Source organism: Martes martes (genome assembly GCF_963455335.1).
Source record: "Martes martes genome assembly, chromosome: 1".
NCBI lineage: Eukaryota > Metazoa > Chordata > Mammalia > Carnivora > Mustelidae > Martes > Martes martes.
This window is the reverse complement of record NC_137888.1, coordinates 78,804,066-78,822,528: the sequence shown is the minus strand read 5'-3', so window position 1 is coordinate 78,822,528 and position 18,463 is coordinate 78,804,066. Positions and strand designations below refer to the sequence as shown.

General features: G+C 35.6%; 1 protein-coding gene across 1 annotated transcript in view; it reads left to right on the top strand.

Annotated features, from left to right (window-relative positions):
- The window catches only part of GPR149 (G protein-coupled receptor 149), a gene marked incomplete at both ends in the record, with an annotated part of 62,681 nt that extends 46,577 nt beyond the window's left edge, over window positions 1-16,104 (top strand). Inside the window, one exon of the mRNA XM_080803828.1 lies at window positions 15,532-16,104. Within this exon, the coding sequence (XP_080659954.1) occupies window positions 15,532-16,104 (573 nt within the window). The remainder of the gene's footprint in view (window positions 1-15,531) is intronic.
- Between the last annotated feature and the right edge of the window lie 2,359 nt (window positions 16,105-18,463).

Here is an 18,463-nt window from a genome sequence, read left to right as displayed (position 1 = left end):
GTCTTCTATTCTGGGTTCTGTTATTTACCTCTCCACCAACAGCATAGTCTTGATTATCATAGCTTTACTGAAGTTAGGTAGACTGATTACTCCCACTATATTCATTTTTCCAAAATAAGTTTACCATTCTAGTTCATTAGCCCTTTCCTACAAATTTTTGAATAATTATGTCTATATCTGCAAAAAAAAAATCTTGATGGGATTTTAAAGGTATTACATTTCAATGTAGAAAGAACAGACATCTTTACTATGTTGAGTCTTCTAGTCCATGTACATAATATGTCTCTCCATTTCCTTCAGGTAGATTCTAGCTTATACGTCCTATACAGGTCTTGTTAGACTTACACCCAAGTATTTCACTTTTCTGAGCAATTGTAAATGGTGCTCTATCTTTTGTTTTGATGTCCATATGTTCATTGCTACTATAGAGAAATACAGTGTTTAACTTGCAGGTAATTATGATTACTTCATTTGTTAAACGTTCTAGGAATCTTTGTATTCTTTGAAAATATCTAAATAGGCCAATCATGTCATCTGGTTTTAGTTCTTCCTTTCTGATCTACCTTTGATTTCCTTTCCTTGACTATTGCACTGGTTAGAAGTTCCAGCAATATGCTGAATAGGAGTAAGAACTGACATCTACCTTTGTTCTTGATCTTTAGGGAAAGCAGGCTCTCACCATTAAATATGTTAGTTGGAAGGTTTTTATAGATGTTCTTTATCAAATGAGAAATTTACTCTCTATTGTTACTTTTATCATGAGTGGATGTTGAATTTTGTCAAGTCCTTTTTCTATATCAATTGATATAATCATGTGATTTTTCTTCTTTAGCCTATTAATATGGTGGATCACATCAGCTTATTTCTGAATATTGAAATTAGCCTTGCAGTTCTGGAATAAACCCGACTTAAGCATGGAATACAGCTCTTCCAATAGACTGCTGAATTCCAGTTGCTAATATTTGTTAAGGATATTTGCATCTTAATTAACAAGTAATATAGATCTGTAGTTTTTTGGTTTTGTCATTGTTTTTGTTTTTGTTTGTACTGTCTGTCTAGTTTTACTAACAAGGCAAAACTACCTTTGTAAAGTGAATTGAGAAGTGTTCCTTCTTTTATTTTCAGGAAGAGATTGTGTAGAATTTGTATTAATTCTCCTTTAAATGTTGGACAGATTTCTCCAGTGAAACCATCTGGGCCTGGTGATTTCTTTTTGAGAGTTTTAAAATTATGAGTTCAATTACCTAATAGTTATAGGGCTATTCAAATGATCTATTTCATATCTGATATATTGTTAGAGTTTGTGTTTTATAAGGAATTGGTCCATTTCTTCTTCTAAGTTGTCAAATTTAAATGTGCAGTTGTTTGTAGTAATCCTTTATCTTCAGCACAGACTGTGGTGATGTCCAATTTCATTCCCAATATTGGTAATTTGTGTCTTCTTTTTTTGTCACTGTTGCTAAAGGTTTGCCAATTTTATTAATCTGTTTTAAAAAAACGCACAGTTCTTTGCTTCACTGATTTTTCTTTATTGCTTTGTTTTCAATTTCACTGATTTCTGCTCTCATCCTGAGGATTTCTTCTCTTATTCTTTTTTTTTTTTAAGATTTTTATTTATTTATTTGACAGACAGAGATCACAAGTAGGCAGAGAGGCAGGCAGAGAGAGAGAGGAAGGGAAGCAGGCTTCCCGCTGAGCAGAGAGCCCGATGCGGGGCTCGATCCCAGGACCCCGGGATCATGACCCGAGCCGAAGGCAGAGGCTTTAACCCACTGAGCCACCCAGATGCCCCTTCTTCCCTTATTCTTGCTTGAATTTTATTTTGCTCTTTTTTTCTAGATTATTGAAGAAGGAACTTACATTATTGACTTGAGACCGTTCCTCTTTTCTAATGTATGCATTTAGTGCTTAAATTTCCCTTTCAGCATTGCTTTAGATGTATCTCACAAATTCTGATAGGTGTATTTTAATTTTCATTCAATGTGTTTTTTTAATTTCCTTTAAGACTTACTTTCTGACTCATGGATTATTTAAAAGTGTCTTTACTTTCCAGAGGCTTGGAGATTTTCCTGTTATCTCTCTATTATTTATTTTTACCTTGAATCCACTATGGCTAGAGGATATATTCTGTATAATTTTCATTGTTTTAAATTTATTGAGATTTATTTTATGTCCCAGATATGATCCATTGTGGTACATGTTCCATGGAAATAATCTGTATTTTGCTCTTGTTGTGTAGTTTTCTACAAATAAAAGCATTTCTTTCTATAAAATTTTCTACAAATGTTGATTAGATCATGTTAGTTGATGGTATTTTTCTATATCCTTGCTGAATTTCTGTTTGGCTGTTCTATTAATTATTAAAAGAAGGGTAGAGACGTCCCTATCTGTAATTGTGACCTTGACTATCTCTCCTTTCAGTTTTATCAGTTTGCTTTACGGATTTTGCAACTTTGTTGTTCGGTATATACACACCTTCTTCTTGGTAGACTGATCTATTACTAAAATAATACTCCCTGTCTCTTGTAATATTCTTTGCTTGGAAGTCTATTTTATCTGATAATAATATGCCAGTTCTGCTTCCCTTTGATTGATATTTGCATGCTATCTCTTTTTTCATCTTTCAACTTTCAGCCTGCCTATAGCATTATATTTGGAGTGAATTTCTTGTAGACAGTACGTAGTTGTCATTTTTTTTTAAGATTTTATTTATTTATTTGACAGGGAGAGAGAGAGATCACAAGTAGGCAGAAAGGCAGGTGGAGAGAGAGGGGGAAGCAGGCTCCCCACTGATCAGAGAGGCAGATGTGGGGCTCGATCCCAGGACCCTGAGATCATGTCCCGAGCCGAAGGCAGAGGCTTAACCCACTGAGCCACCCAGGAGCCCCTAGTTGTCATGTTTTTAACCCCTTCTGGTAATCTCTGGCTTTTATTTAGCATATTTAGGCCATTAGGGTAAAATACTGCAGAGGAATATGCTGCCTGCTTAGGAGATGAAGACTGCAAAAGTAGAATTACATTATGTACATTCTCCTAAGCTCTTTATGTCAATTACTGATACTAGATACTAACACTGGAAATCTCAAAGACATCATGGATTTCTCTCTCTTACTCACCTCCTAATCATACCTAACAGCTAATATTTATGGAGCACTTGTGTGAAACACTCAGCTAATCATTTTACATCTATTAACTCATTTATTCTTTATATTTTAGAAATGAGAAACCGAGACTTAGAGAGGTAAGGATTATAGCAATAGTGACTCAACTGAGTCCTATGGCAGGTGTATGTGATTCAACAGCAATATTTTACCATGACCCTCCCCACTCTCAAATTTTGCCTCTGCAACTACCTCAGAGTCCATCCCACATTTGCCATTTCTGCTATCAGTACTGAAACTCAGATTCTCTTTCCTTTTGTACACAATGATTGTAAAAACCTGCTAACAGGTCTCCCTGACACCACGGTCCACTTCCTCCAATCCATCTTTCACAGGGCTCCCCATTACCTTCTTAGACTTTAAATGGGATAGTAGAAAACATGTGGAATCTGAGCTGAGTTTAAATCACAGTTCAAAACTTAACTTTGTTTGTTACCTAAGCAAGTTGGTTAAGCTTTCCAGACCTCAACTTGCTTACTATAAAAGGGAAATAATTTTACCTCCCTTATAGATTATTGTATTAAATTAGATTTCACATGTAAAGTGCCAAGTGTACAGCCTATACATAGAGGACTCCCATATATCTTAATTTCTTTCCTTTCCATAAATGTGAAAACAAAAATCACATTTACCTCTTGCCCATGGAATATAATCAAAACTCATTATACTGGTGTACAGGGTTCTTGGCCCTCGGCCCAACCTCTATTTCTAGTCTCATTTCCTTGTACTGTGTCATTCCCTCCAAATTCCATTTGCCTTTGCTCTTACTATTCCCTCATCCTGGAATACATTTTCCTTACTTTCTGCCTACTGAAATCATCCTCTAAAACCCTATTTAGAAACTATTTTCTCAAGTATCTTCTTTAAATATTCCTTTCAGGGGCGCCTGGGGGACTCAGTTGGTTGAGTGTCTGCCTTTGGCTCAGGTCATGATCCCAGGGTCCTGGGATCAAGCCTCGAATCAGGCTCCCTACTTAGCGGGAAGCCCACTTCTCCTTCTCCTACTCCCCCTGCTTATGTTCCCTCTCTCACTGTGTCTCTCTCTGTCAAATAAATAAATAATCTTTAAAAATAAATACATACATACATACATACTCACTCCCATACATACATACTCCTTTCACTTCCTAGTGTGAATAATTAATCCCACTTCTCCTTTGTTTCCACAGGACATAGTAGGTTCTAGCTGGATTAGGAGAATGAGGTATTATTCATATTTTATCACAAACATTATGCCTTGAAGTAGGAGAATGGCTAAGAGCAGGGGGTTTCAGACAGATAATCCTGGATTTGGATTGGACTATTGCATTACCTACTTAAATCCTCATGACTCAATTATGTTATCTATAAAATTGGGATAATGACTGTCTCTATTTTATTATTCTTTATTTTTTTAGGTATTTTTTTAAAGATTATTTATTTATTTGAGAGACAGAGAGACAGTGAGAGAGGGAACACAAGTAGGGGGAGTTAGAGAGGGGGAAGCAGGCTCCCCGTTGAGCAGAGAGCCTGATGCGGGTCTCGATCCCAGGACCCTGGGACCATGACCTGAGCCAAAGGCAGATGCTTAACGACTGAGCCACCCAGGCGCCTCTTTATTTTATTTTTTTTTTAAAGATTTTACTTATTTATTTGACAGAGAGCGAGAGATCACAAGTAGGCAGAGAGGCGGGGGGTGGGGGGTGGTGGAGCAGGCTCCCTGCTGAGCAGAGAGCCCGATGCGGGGCTCAATGCGGGGCTCGATCCCAGGACCTTGAGATCATGACCTGAGCTGAAGGCAGAGGCTTAACCCACTGAGCCACCCAGGTGCCCCAACTGTCTCTATTTTATAAGGTTGATATGAAAATCAAGTAAGAAAATATATATAAAGTGCTTAGTAAGAAGTCTGACATATAGCTTGTGTTTAGTAGAATCAGTATTTATGATGAATATCAATCTTAAATTTGTTACTCAGTTGTGAAACTTTACATCATTTTTAAAAAGCTTAATTTACAGTTTGAAGATCTGTGAGGATTAAATGGGATATGTGTTAAAACACCTAGCACTTTCTATGATACATGGTGCCCTTTATAAAGGCCTTTATTTTCTTGCCCTTATTCTCTTTTAATTTAGTAATTCATGTGTCCTCCTTATTCTAGTGTACTAAACATTTAAATAAAGGTGGCAAGATGATGCAAGGAATATTTTAGATGTTGAATATATGAAAATATTGCAGTCATAGTTTTATTTATTTTTTTTAAGATTTTATTTATTTTTTTGACAGAGATCACAAGTAGGCAGAGAGGCAGGCAGAGAGAGAGAGAGGAGGAAGAAGGCTCCCCGCTGAGCAGAGAGCCTGATGCGGGGCTCGATCCCAGGACCCTGAGATCATGACCTGAGCCGAAGGCAGAGGCTTAACCCACTGAGCCACCCAGGCACCCCGCAGTCATAGTTTTAAATAAAATTCCAAAAATATTACTAAAGCCAGTTTATTGTTTTTCTCATAAAGCTCTCATTCTCCCTGCTATTTTTATTCATTTATTTTTAGTGTCTTTATCTCTTTTCCCCTAACCATCTTAGATAGTCTGTTTGACTTAATTTCTCGATGTCTGTACTTTAAGAAGCCTAAAAGTCACCTAAATAACCTAAAGATCATCTATATGATTTTAATTTAGATTAAAATTGTCAGTCACTTAGATTATTCATGAGTTAGTGATAGAATTCTGGCTTCTAGGGCAAAAAACCTTTGATCTACTCCTGACTAAAGCAGATTTATTTTAAAGTGACAACATGGTACATTGGAAAAGAGCATGAAGATACCTGTCCTACTACTATTACTTGCATAATCCTGGGAAAGTGGCTTCACCTCTCTGGGTGTCAAATCTCCCTTTATAAAATGAGAAATCAGAACTCTGTAGTTTCTGGTAAGTGCTATGATTTTACGTGTTATAATAGGTCTTTCTTAAGTTGAGTGATTCAGATAACACAATATCTCACCTTGTTAGGAGAGAAATTTGGAGCAACTCTTTTATATTATAATTTCACCCTGAATTCACCTAGAGGCTTATAGTGAGGAAATAAAAAGTTCAATATGCCCAAGGTCAGTAAGTCTGAATCAATTATCAGAGCAGATTATTTGTGCTAATGTGTTTACAGGGCATGCTCTCTCCTTCTGAAGCATTTGTGAGGTTTAGAGACTGCTTTTCATTTCCAAATAAAAAAGCTCCAGCCACCTACGCTCAGGAGTACAGCAATAATGGATTATCATTATTCCTGACAGCATATGCTAATTCATAGACTTTTAAATGGAAAGAAAGCAGAGACTATGAAATGACTAGTTTTATGCTCTCTGAATCTTATCATTTTTTTATCATGAAGTAAATGTTCACACACAATTGGGTCCCATAATATTCTATTTTATTTTTATAAAAAGGATATGTTCTAATATCACCTTCTGATGTATTTGTAATTATCATCATTCATTATATAGGGCTGTTAAAATATAAAAAAATAAATTTTAAACAGCAATACTTTTGAAAGATGATCTTATTTTTTCTGCTTTAGGAAGTTAAAATACAGAATCTAAAAAAATCTACAAGGTCGATGTTGCATTCATTTGTGCACATATTTATTCATTCAACAAGTATTTTTTGAGGGCCCACCATGTGTCAGGCTCTGGTATAGATGGTAGAGAAAATAAAGACCCACAAGGAAGTGTTCCTTTCCCTGGAGGAGATTACATTCTATGTGGACTAGACAAAAATGCCATGTAGTTCTGGCCTCCAGAAGAAAACTGGCAGTTGCAGAACTTTGCAAATGTTTCATTATGTGTTTGCACAAAACTCTGTATTAATTTCCTAGGGATGCTGTAACAAATTACTGCAAACTTAAAATAGTTTAAACAACAGAAATCTATTGTCTCATATTTCTGGAGGCCAGAAGTTCAAAGTCAAGGTGTCAGTGGGGCCATCCTTTCTTGGTTTACAATAGAATAACTCTAAGTGCTGTCTTCTTCTTCACATGGCTATCTCCCCACTATGTGAGTTTGTGTCCGAATTTCTCTTTTCTTAAAAGGACACTGGTTGGAGCACCTGGGTGGCTCAGTGGGTTAAGCCTTTGCCCAGGTCATGATCTCAGGGTCCTGGGATCGAGCCCCACATCGGGCTCTCTGCTCATCAGAAAGCCTGCCCCCCCCCCACCTCTGCCTACTCGTGATATTTCTCTCTGTCAAATAAATAAATAAAAATTTTTTTTAAAAAGGGACACTGGTTACTGGATTTGGGCCCACCCATATCCACTATGACCTCATTTTAGTTTATGTGTGAAAAGACCCTATTTCCAAATAACATCATATTCACAAGATACAAGTAGACATAAGTTTTGGAGGGACATGCTAGTCAACCCAGTACAAAGATGAAGACAAATTAAATCAATAATAACAGGGGTTTTTTTGTTTTATCTCCTCACAATTAATATTAAATTTCATTTAAGATTTAGTGCCTTTTACTTTTAGTCTCATTTTGAAATGATTCTTCAACTTTTTGAACAGCTTTCAAATCTGTGGACTATATTGTGGTTTGTAACTCAAATTACGTAGTATTTTTTTTCTGAAGTGGGATTCTTTATTGGAAGTTAATGTTTACATTGACAGATTGCTAGACCCAAATGTTTATAATAGTTTTTGCAGCAAAATTAGTGACTCATTACTGATCCTGGTCACTTTATTTTGTCTGCTTAGGACAAGATGATCCTTTTCCTTTCTGAAAATTTAAAATATTTATTTTTCTTGTCAAAAGTGCTGTTTGCTACTCTTTAAAAAATTCAAACAGAAAACAAACTGTATCCCAATTGGGACTCTCATTCTAAACAACCGAACTATCAGGGCAAAATTTTGAGACAGTACCTTGCACACATCTTGTCTCCTCACTTCTAACCTAAAAATAGCACAAACCCCAAATGCAGTACAAACTCCAAACTGACTACCAAACTGAACTTTGAGCAATCATCATAGGCAACACAAACTCAGTACCCTACCCCACACCCTAGATGCCTTTCTAGTAATATTTTGCACTCTCTGCCTTCTCTATTACCTAATAAACTTCCATAAGCAAAATCATCAACATCATCGAACAATTTAGATATATAAACCCTTAAAGATGAAGTCCTCCCCCCATCTACTTTCAGTGGAAATAATTATTTGGAATGTAGCCTTTCAAATCTTTTCTGTGCCTAGAATACGTACGTGTGCTGTGTGTCTATATATCTTTTATTCCTACACATGTATAATTTGCCGAGTCATTTTCTGGTAGATGTTTTTCTACAAGAAAATTGGATCATACTTTACATATTGTTTTGCAATTTGCTATTATCACTCAAAATGTATTGAAATTATTTTACCCAGGCAAAATTTATAGCTTTACTTCATTCTTTCAAGAAAGTTTTCCAGTACATTTAGGTTATTTCTATTTGGGGACTTACAACAGTGCTGAAATAAACAAATAATATGTGTGTTGATATTTGGTGGTGGAACTGACTCACAGAAATAGGATTGCTGGTAAGTATATGTAGTTTTATTTTATAATCAAATACAATCAAAATATACTCTAAAGATGGCATCTATCATTTTATTCATTTCTCTCTCTCACTTTTTTTGTGTGTATGGAGGGTAATCTGAGATGCTAAAAATGACCCATTGTTTCTACTTATATTTTTTTTTTTATTATTGGTGAAATCAAGTATGTTTTTGTATGTTCATTCTCCACTTGTAGTTCTTCCTTTAATTGCTTTGCCCACTTCTTTTTTTCTCCTGGGATGTTTATCTCACTGATTTGGAGAAATTCTCTATGTAACTATTAAACTTTGTCCTATGTATGCTGCAAATATTTTCTCCTGGGGTGCCATTTGTTTTTTATCTTTGCTTTCAGCATACATTTTTACATAGATATTTTCAGTTTTTCTGCAATCAAATCTGTCCCTATTTTGTTACTTCTGCTTTTCATTCCAGATTTGTAAAGGTCTCCTTCACACAGCATTTTAAAAGCATTATTAAGACTCAAGAAATTATTTTTGCTTATAACATGAAAAGGAATCTAATTTAGTTTTGTAATGGAAAGCCATTTGATTCCTTTCTTATTTTGAAATTCCATCTTTGTGATAGACTATATTTTGTTTCTTGACTGCTTCACTTATTATGTCTTGCGATTAACAACCTGTATTAATTACTGTAGCTTCATATTATGTTTGTAAATCTACCTTATTAATCTACTTCCAAAATTTCTTGGTTATACATTTACTCTTGGTTAAAAATCTGTAGATAAATCTTAGGAGGAACTTTTCATGTTCTAAAGTAAAATTTCATTGGTATTCTATTAAGTTTTTTTATTAAAATTGCATTAAATCAATATAATAAAATAAATTCCCATATTTACAATAGAATTTTTCCATGTGGAAATATTGTTTGTCTCCTATTTATTCCGGATTTCTCTAATTATAGTGGTTTTTTTCATATCTTCTCACACATTTCTATAATTTTGTTACTATTTTGAATGGGATCTTTTTAAAATATATTTTTAAATTGGTAATGGCTATTGATGTTTTAACATTTACCTAAAATTTAGCAACATTACAAAACTCCCAAATTAGTTCTTTTTTAGAGTCCCTTCTCTAGTATTTCAAAGTATACAATATTTTCACATGAAAATTATGATAATTTTTTTTTATTTGACAGAGAGAGATCACAAATAGGCAGAGAGGCAGGCAGAGAGAGGGGCAGGGAAGCAGGCTCCCTGCTGAGCAGAGATTCCCAATGTGGGGCTCCATCCCAGGACCCTAAGATCACGACCCGAGCTGAAGGCAGAGGCCTAACCCACTGAGCCACCCAGGTGCCCCAAAAGTTACGATAATTTTATTTTTCCTGCTCAGTATTTCTTGATTGTTATCTAGCTAGGACCTCTAGAATAATGCTAAATAACTGCACTGATATCAAGTATTTCTTTTCATCTATAAAAATTGAGCCCTGCCCAGGTCTTCCTCTCCCTCACTCCACCTAGGGTAAGTACACTTATTCCATATTCTTATAATTCTCCACCCTGGATATATTGTAGTATGAGTCACATGGAAATGCAATTGTTTATGAGCTTGGTATTTGTGTATTCTGTGAACCCAAGATATGACAACCTCTTCATTCCATTGCTATAGACCTACCAGCTAACCCAGTCCTAATACTAGAGGTTCAGTTAGTCTGTTCTCCTGCTTCCCATCTCTCTCCATTTCAGTCTGCTCTCCATATCCTTCCTAAAAGAGGTAGAAATTCTGTTGATTTTACACAAATTGTTAGGTATCTCCCTGAATCTTTATCCCTTTATTTATCCCTTCATTCAAGCTCTCATTTTCCCTCATCTGGAGGAATGTTTCTTTAACTTAAACAATAGATCTCTCCGAAAAAAAAAAAAAAATCTATGAATTTTACTATCAAATCAAATTCTTATGTTTTTGCTTTAAAATATACAAACAATATTTTGTAAAACTCCTTACATTTATAGTTCTTACACAAATCTAAAACCAAAACAAATTTATACATTAAATATTTTCATAACCAGTAACATTAAAATTGCTAAATTGGCTTAAAGTGACAGTACCATTTTGCTGAAATTAACATGTCAATTTTGGATTAATAGTGCAAAGATGTATGCTCAGACCTGCTTTTTTTTTTAATAAATTTTTTAAATTTTTTATAAACATATAATGTATTATTAGCCCAGGGGTACAGATCTGTGAATCACCAGGTTTACACACTTCACAGCACTCACCATAGCACATACCCTCCCCAATATCCATAACCCCACCACCCTCTCCCGACTCCCCTCCCCCTGGCAACCCTCAGTCTGTTTTGTGATATTAAGAGTCTCTTATGGTTTGTCTCCCTCCCAATCCCATCTTGTTTCATTTATTCTTTTCCTACCCCCCACAAACCCCTCACATTGCATCTCCACTTCCGCATAGCAGGGAGATCATATGATAGTTGTCTTTCTCCGATTGACTTATTTCGCTAAGCATAATACCCTCTAGTTCCATCCACGTCATCACAAATGGCAGGATTTCATTTCTTCTGTTGGCTGCATAGTATTCCATTGTATATATACACCATCTCTTCTTTATCCATTAATCTGTTGATGGACATCTAGGTTCTTTCCATAGTTTGGCTATTGTGGACATTACTGCTATAAACATTCGGGTGCACGTGGCCCTTCAGACCACTATGTTTGTATCTTTAGGGTAAATACCCAGTAGTGCAATTGCTGGGTCATAGGGTAGCTCTATTTTCAACTTTTTGAGGAACCTCCATGCTGTTTTCCAGAGTGATTGCACCAGCTTGCATTCCCACCAACAGTGTAGGTTTTCTTTCTTTCTTTTCTTTCTTTCTTTCCCCACATCCTTGCCAGCATCAGATCTGCTTCTTTATAATCTGTCTCTGTGTTTTTACTTCTGTTACTGTCAAATGGAGACTATCCCTTTGAATAAGAATGTTATGCAGTGTAATTTTTTTAAAAAGGTTTATTTATTTGAGAGAGAGCCCAGACCCAGGTGCATGCAAGTGGGGGAGGAGCAGAGAGAGGGACTCTTTAAGCACACACCCTGCTGAGCATGGAGCCCCACATGGGGCTCTGGAGCTTGATCTCACAACCCATGAGATCATGACCTGAGCCAAAACTGAATCTGACATTTAACCGACTAAGCCGCACACGTGTCCCTCACAGTTTAATTTTGATAACTCAAGATTTTGTGTACTATTTCAGAATAACAGACTTCATACTTAGCTAAACTCTGGTGCTATGCAATTCTCAAATGCCAGTTTTAATGAGATGTCATTTGATAGCTCAGTAAAGCTTTTTTGTTCATTTAAGTTAGCATGAGAGCTGTTGAAATCTGCATTATGTGGATGTATAAAATCAGATGCAAAAAAATTCTTTTTTTTTTTTTTTAATATTTTTTATTTATTTGTCAGAGAGAGAGAGAGGGAGAGAGAGCGAGCGAGCACAGGCAGACAGAGTGGCAGGCAGAGGCAGAGGGAGAAGCAGGCTCCCTGCTGAGCAAGGAGCCTGATGTGGGACTCGATCCCAGGACGCTGGGATCATGACCTGAGCCGAAGGCAGCCGCTTAACCAACTGAGCCACCCAGGCGTCCCGCAAAAAAATTCTTTATCACATTTGCTTTTATATTAACTCTTCATCAGTGATGCAAGTTGGTACAGATAAAGATATGATCATACTGTTGATGCTCTAGTGAAGGTTCTTTTAAAATCGACATGCCAGTACTGCTGAGCACACTGTCTGATAACTCAGTTTTCTCATCCAATTTTCTTTTTTAAACTAGTATATTCCATAGGACTTTGTTTACACAGCATACCATGTCAAAGAGAAAATAATTTTTTAAGCACTGAGTTGGGGTTGTTTTTTCTTCCTGCAGTAAAGTATGATTTAAGGAAGTCCAGCTTTCATATTACTAGCTCTCAGAATGAAGGAGGTTATTTTTATAATTCACATTATTAAATGACAAATTTTCTGACTAAATAATATCTCAGTCCATTTTTATTTTAAAAAACTGAAATTTCTGCCTTTGATAAAATTTTCTCTCAAGATGGAAAGTTTTTAATTTGGCTCTTCCACTCATGACTTATCATTCACAAAGCAAAGTTTTTAAAACTGCAAATCTTTTCTTAAGATCAATTTCAAATGCCAACCTGTATGAAATCTCCTTCCTGGACTCCATAGAGCTTGGTTCCTATCTCTACTAAAATAGTTGGAACTAAATTTTTTTTTTTCTTTCGTACATGCTTTGGTCACCCAACTATATCTGTGGGGTCTTTGAATGAAGAAATAGTATATTTATCTGTATACCCAATGCAAGTTCAGAATCTTGCACAAACAATACTTACTCCTTATTCATGGGGAATACATTCCAAGACTCCCACTGGATTTCTGAAACCACTGTTAGTACCAAACCCAATACATACTATGTGTTTTTTTCTATACAGACTTACCTATGATAAAGTTTAATTCAAAAATTAGGCACAGTAAGAGATGAACAGAAATAACTAATAATGAAATGGAACAACTATAATAGTATATAAGGTTTGTAAATGTGTTCTGTCTCTCTCAAAACATCTTATTGGGGCACCTGGGTGGCTCAGTGGGTTAAAGCCGTTGCCTTCGGCTCAGGTCATGATCCCAGGGTCCTGGGATTGAGCCCCGCATCTGGCTCTCTGCTCAGCAGGGAGCCTGCTTCCCCCTCTCTCTTCCTGCCTCTCTGCCTACTTGTGATCTCTGTCCATCAAGTAAATAAAAAATAAAAATCTTTAAAAAACATCTTATTATACTATATTCATTCCCTTCTTGTGATGATGTGAGATGATAAAATACTTACATGATGAGATGAAGTGAGGTGAATGACATAAGCACTATGACAGTGTTAGGCTACTACTGACCTTCTGATCATAGGGCAGAAGGAGGATCGCCAGCTTTCAGATCGCAGTTGACTATGGGTAACTGAAATTGTGAAAAGTGAAACTTTTGATAGGAAGGACTACTGTAATACTCAGCAAATGTTTAATGAATGCATAGATAAAAATTAAATGAAGGCCATTTCCCCTTTGCCGAAAAGCTGTTACCACTCAAACAATGCTTTGGTACAGTAATGAACCTAAGTATTGCTCCTGTCTTTTCTGCTTCAGTCACACCTATGAAGTTGGTGAAGTTCTTTGCCTCAGCAGAAGGGTAAACTGAAATTTACAGTGTAAGTTTTCAAAGTTTTTAGCCCTTTAGGGTACAAGGCCCTAAACTTAGGTTCTTAGGACCCTTTATGGATAAAGAGGATTCAAGACTTTTCCATAAAGAATAACTAGAAAAGACTAGTAACATGTCTTGTACACTCTAGACTATATTTTTCACTGTCCCTAAACTCAAAGAATTAGGCATGAAGGCACCCAAATGAATTTCATGATAAATCCTCCCTTAAAATTTTCTCTTAGTAGAAGAGAATCCAAATTGTAGTCCTGGACTTCCTAAAGCCACACTTAGGTCCAGATACAAAATGCTCAAGGCAAATAGGATGACCAGCTATCCTGCTTTTTCTGGAACTGGGAAGTTTCCTGAGATGCAAGAATTTCAGTGCTAAAGCTGGCATAGTTACAGGCAAACAGAAAGGTTGATCATCCAAAATTGGCAAAATACCATGAACCCTCTTGCCAATTCCTCTATAAAGACACATTTAAGGCAATCCATTTGGTAAATTAGCTTTTTAGATTATCAGCACATGTATGAAAAGTGTTAATCTTCCTTCCCCTTCTTTTTCTGGACTACAACATTTCTTTAATTAGGGATTGCAAACCTTACAATACAACAGAATTACTTGTTTAAAATAGACTGCTAGACCCCACCCCCAAAGTAGGTCTGGATAGGGTTCAAAAGAATCTGCATTTCTTACAAGTTACCAGGTAATGCTGATGATCTTAGTCTGGGGATCTAGCTTTGAGAGCACTGCTCAAGAAATTTGGTACCTTCTGAGACTCAAATGTAATCAAAAAAGAAAACAAGTCAACTGGAAGTATGAAGATATGAATCAATAATATAAAACGCAGGCTATTGTAAGAGTCTGTTTTCTTTCATTTCTTAAACGCTTATCAGTAGCAAGTACAGATTTTAAAAAATCTTAACATACAAAGTTTTAAATAAAATATAAAAGTTTCTAACCTTTAAGAAAGTTTTTGCAGAGATGTGGGAGAGTTCTCTATTATTAGATTTACTTTAATGACTGTGATTTCTCCATGGAAAAGTGAGCACAGTGTAGCACTGTTCTGGGGACATTTGGTTCCTCTTCTGAATGCTCAAACCTAACAGCTGAAAAATACTTTATACTTAATTTGAATCACAGTTTCACAATTATCATTCTCTGTGACATACTAAACAGGAAAAAAAGCGCATTTTGATAACACAGTCTGCATTTCTTTCAACCTATGCCAACTTTTTAATGTAACAAAACTATAAAAGCAATTTCAGATTATATATATGCATTCAAATTTGTGTCCATATTCTGCCTTTGGAAGCACTGACTGCTGCCCCCAACAATACACAAATTTTGCCTTAAGCTACAGGAATACGTCCTTTATCTTCAAAGAAAGGTTCCTGACTCTCCTCATTTAGATATTATATTTGACCTAGGAGAAACTGAGCTATAGTGTTTTGATGGTAGAATTTAAAAATCACTGATAAAGGTTTCTAGGGAAATGGGTCTGAAATAGAAAAAACTCTATCATATTGATGAATAAAATAAATTTCTAAATGTCCTAATTTCAGAAACTAGTTTTCAGTAGTAACAATTTTGTTTTTGTCCCCAGCGTTCTGGTGGTGCCCTTGCCATTCCCTTGTGTGCATTCCAGGGGACTGTGTCTCTTCAAGCACCTACGGGGAAAACCCTCTCTCTTTCTACCTATGAGGTAAGTGCAGAAGGACAAAAAATAACCCCAGCCTCTAAGAAAATAGAAGTCTATCGTTCCAAAAGTGTTGGCCATGAACCAAACTCAGAAGATTCTCCCTCCACATTTGCGGACACCAGTGTGAAAATACACTTGGAAGTTCTTGAAATTTGTGATAATGAGGAAGCCTTGGACACTGTGTCAATCATTAGCAACATCAGCCAGTCCTCTACACAGGTCAGATCTCCATCCCTACGCTACTCACGGAAAGAAAACAGATTTGTTTCTTGTGATTTAGGGGAAACAGCCTCATACTCTCTCTTTTTACCCACGAGTAATCCCGATGCTGATATCAACATCTCCATTCCGGACACTGTTGAAGCACATAGGCAGAACAGCAAAAGGCAGCATCAGGAGAAGGATGGCTACCAGGAGGAAATCCAGTTGTTAAATAAAGCTTACAGAAAAAGAGAGGAAGAAAGCAAGGGTAACTAGTGATCATTTGGTCTAATAAAGGCAAGAATGGGTCTGCAAGTTCAAACTGCTAACCTAACACTTTTGTTCCGAGGCTATTTGATTTCCTTTATTACTTGTTGGTTTATATAAGCATTACAGATTTAGTAATTAACTGTTTTTAGGGCAAGCGCTGGAACTAGTATAAACACTTAAGTGCTTTTGATGTATTACCTATAGATCACACACTGTGGTAATTAAAATTTTGTTTCTTATCTGATTCCTAAAGCTGTTTTCTAGATTAAATATCAGCCTCATTTACTAATGTTTTTGCCTGTTTCCATCCTCAGAGTAAACAGAAAATTGCATAAATTCAGTGAATATATTGTTCACATGTTCATGTTTCAACACGTAAGGCTGGCCTTTATTGCAAGGGGTAAGAAGATATTTGGGGAATGGAAAAAATGTAGCAAAACTCTGTGTTGTATTTAAAGAGAATTGTCTACATGTGCCTAGCAAATCAAGCTTATTACAGTTACTGCTTTAGCTTTATACCCATGTTTAAGAAATATATTTTCATGTAAAATGGCAAACTAGCTAGCTTCCAACTTTGAAACATGCATGCCCATAGTCTGTAAATAGTAGTTTCCTTCATAAAGTACAAACTGCTTACTAAATGTTTTTCTTCCTTTCTCTCTTAAATGTAAGTATTTTCCTTTCATCTTTCCATTATGTCAAGATTCCCTTGAAACAAAATGTTGTATGTTACAAGTGGAATTAGTAGTCCATAACTCAAACATTATTGGAAAAGTTTATAAATGTGCACATTATCATTTCTAGAATTGTTTTATTTGAATGGATATTGGGGGAAAGCTCTGCCAGATTAAGTTTTGTTAGGTATGCTCAATTAGATTAACAAAGTTCTGGGTAAAGCCGAGGAAATGCACTAAGTTAAAAAAAATAAAAGTGTATTTCTAAAGCTGCAGATTTGGCACTTTTTTAGCCATTCTTGAAGTATAGAAAATTTTCATACAAATATTCTAATTTTAGGTGCTTTTCAGTTTTTTTCTTCAAAGGCATGTATATCTCAAGCAAATTCAATATATTTTATTACATGAGTGTAAGGTATACATTTCGGCACTAATTTTAAAATGTGTTACATTGGAAAAATGCAAGAATCACCTTATCAGATTATTAGTAATGTATATTTCAAAAATTATGAAGTGATTTTACTTCAAAATGCTTTATTCTGATCTTTCTTTAAACATACATTAAATGTATTACTTAAATGTTTATTTTCCAAAGTTATTGAGTTGACTTTGTGCACCGCCACACCTCACTCACATATCTTATTTACTATTTACAGACTGAGTGAATTATATTTTTAAATGATTAATTTGGGTTTATATTTTATTATACTGAATCAGAATTCTAAATTACTTTATATGGGCTTTCAGATTGTTTCAACTTCAGAAGATTATTTTTTTTTGCCATCAAGAACTCATTTTCAAAGTAATTATTTCAGTGGACTTTATGTCTCTTTTACTCTCTCAATATCTCCTCTTCTAAACTTGGGAAGCAAAGGTAATGCCATCAGTAGAGTTTGTAAAGCAAGCCTCAAATAATGTCTAATGTATAAATTCAAATTCAAGTATGTTATTACAAACATATTTTATTTAAAATGCCTTTCTATATCCCTAAAATTGATAATTAATTGATAATTAATAAATTATAAATAAATAATTGATAATTAATAAATCTTTAAAAGATTTATTAATTTTAGAGAGAGCGTGGGAGAGGGGGAGAGGGAGAGAGAGAGAATCCTGAAGGAGACTCCCCACTGAGCCCAGAGCCCAACTCTGCGGTGAACTGGGCTCAGTCCTAGACCCTAAGATCATGACCTGAGCTGAAATCAAGAGCCAGCTGCTTAACCGACTGAGGCACCCAGGCGCCCCTTAATGGAGGGCTATTTTAACACAATGACAAATGACCAGATCAATCAAATATTATAAATGAACGGCACTGAATGCCTGTTATAAAAACAGAAATTGAATATTCTAATAATGCTTTGTAAAAGATAAGTTTTGATATATTACATTTAGATGTATAATTTTATGAAAGAGAAAGATGATTTTGTTCCTTTACAGTATGATTTTTGGCAGCAAGGAAATCAGAAACAGAATCATAATAAAACTGAAGAAAATAATAAAGATTTAAATAGAAATAAATCCTTTATAACTGGCACAGCTCTTTAATATAGAGGAGAAGATGATGGAAGTCAAGATTTAAAGAGCACAAGAACTGGACTGGAAGACAGTAATACTCCTTCCCTCCTGTGTACTATTTTCTTTTCATTGGACTTGGGCCTATGCTGGGAGAACTGGAAAAACAAAAAACCCCA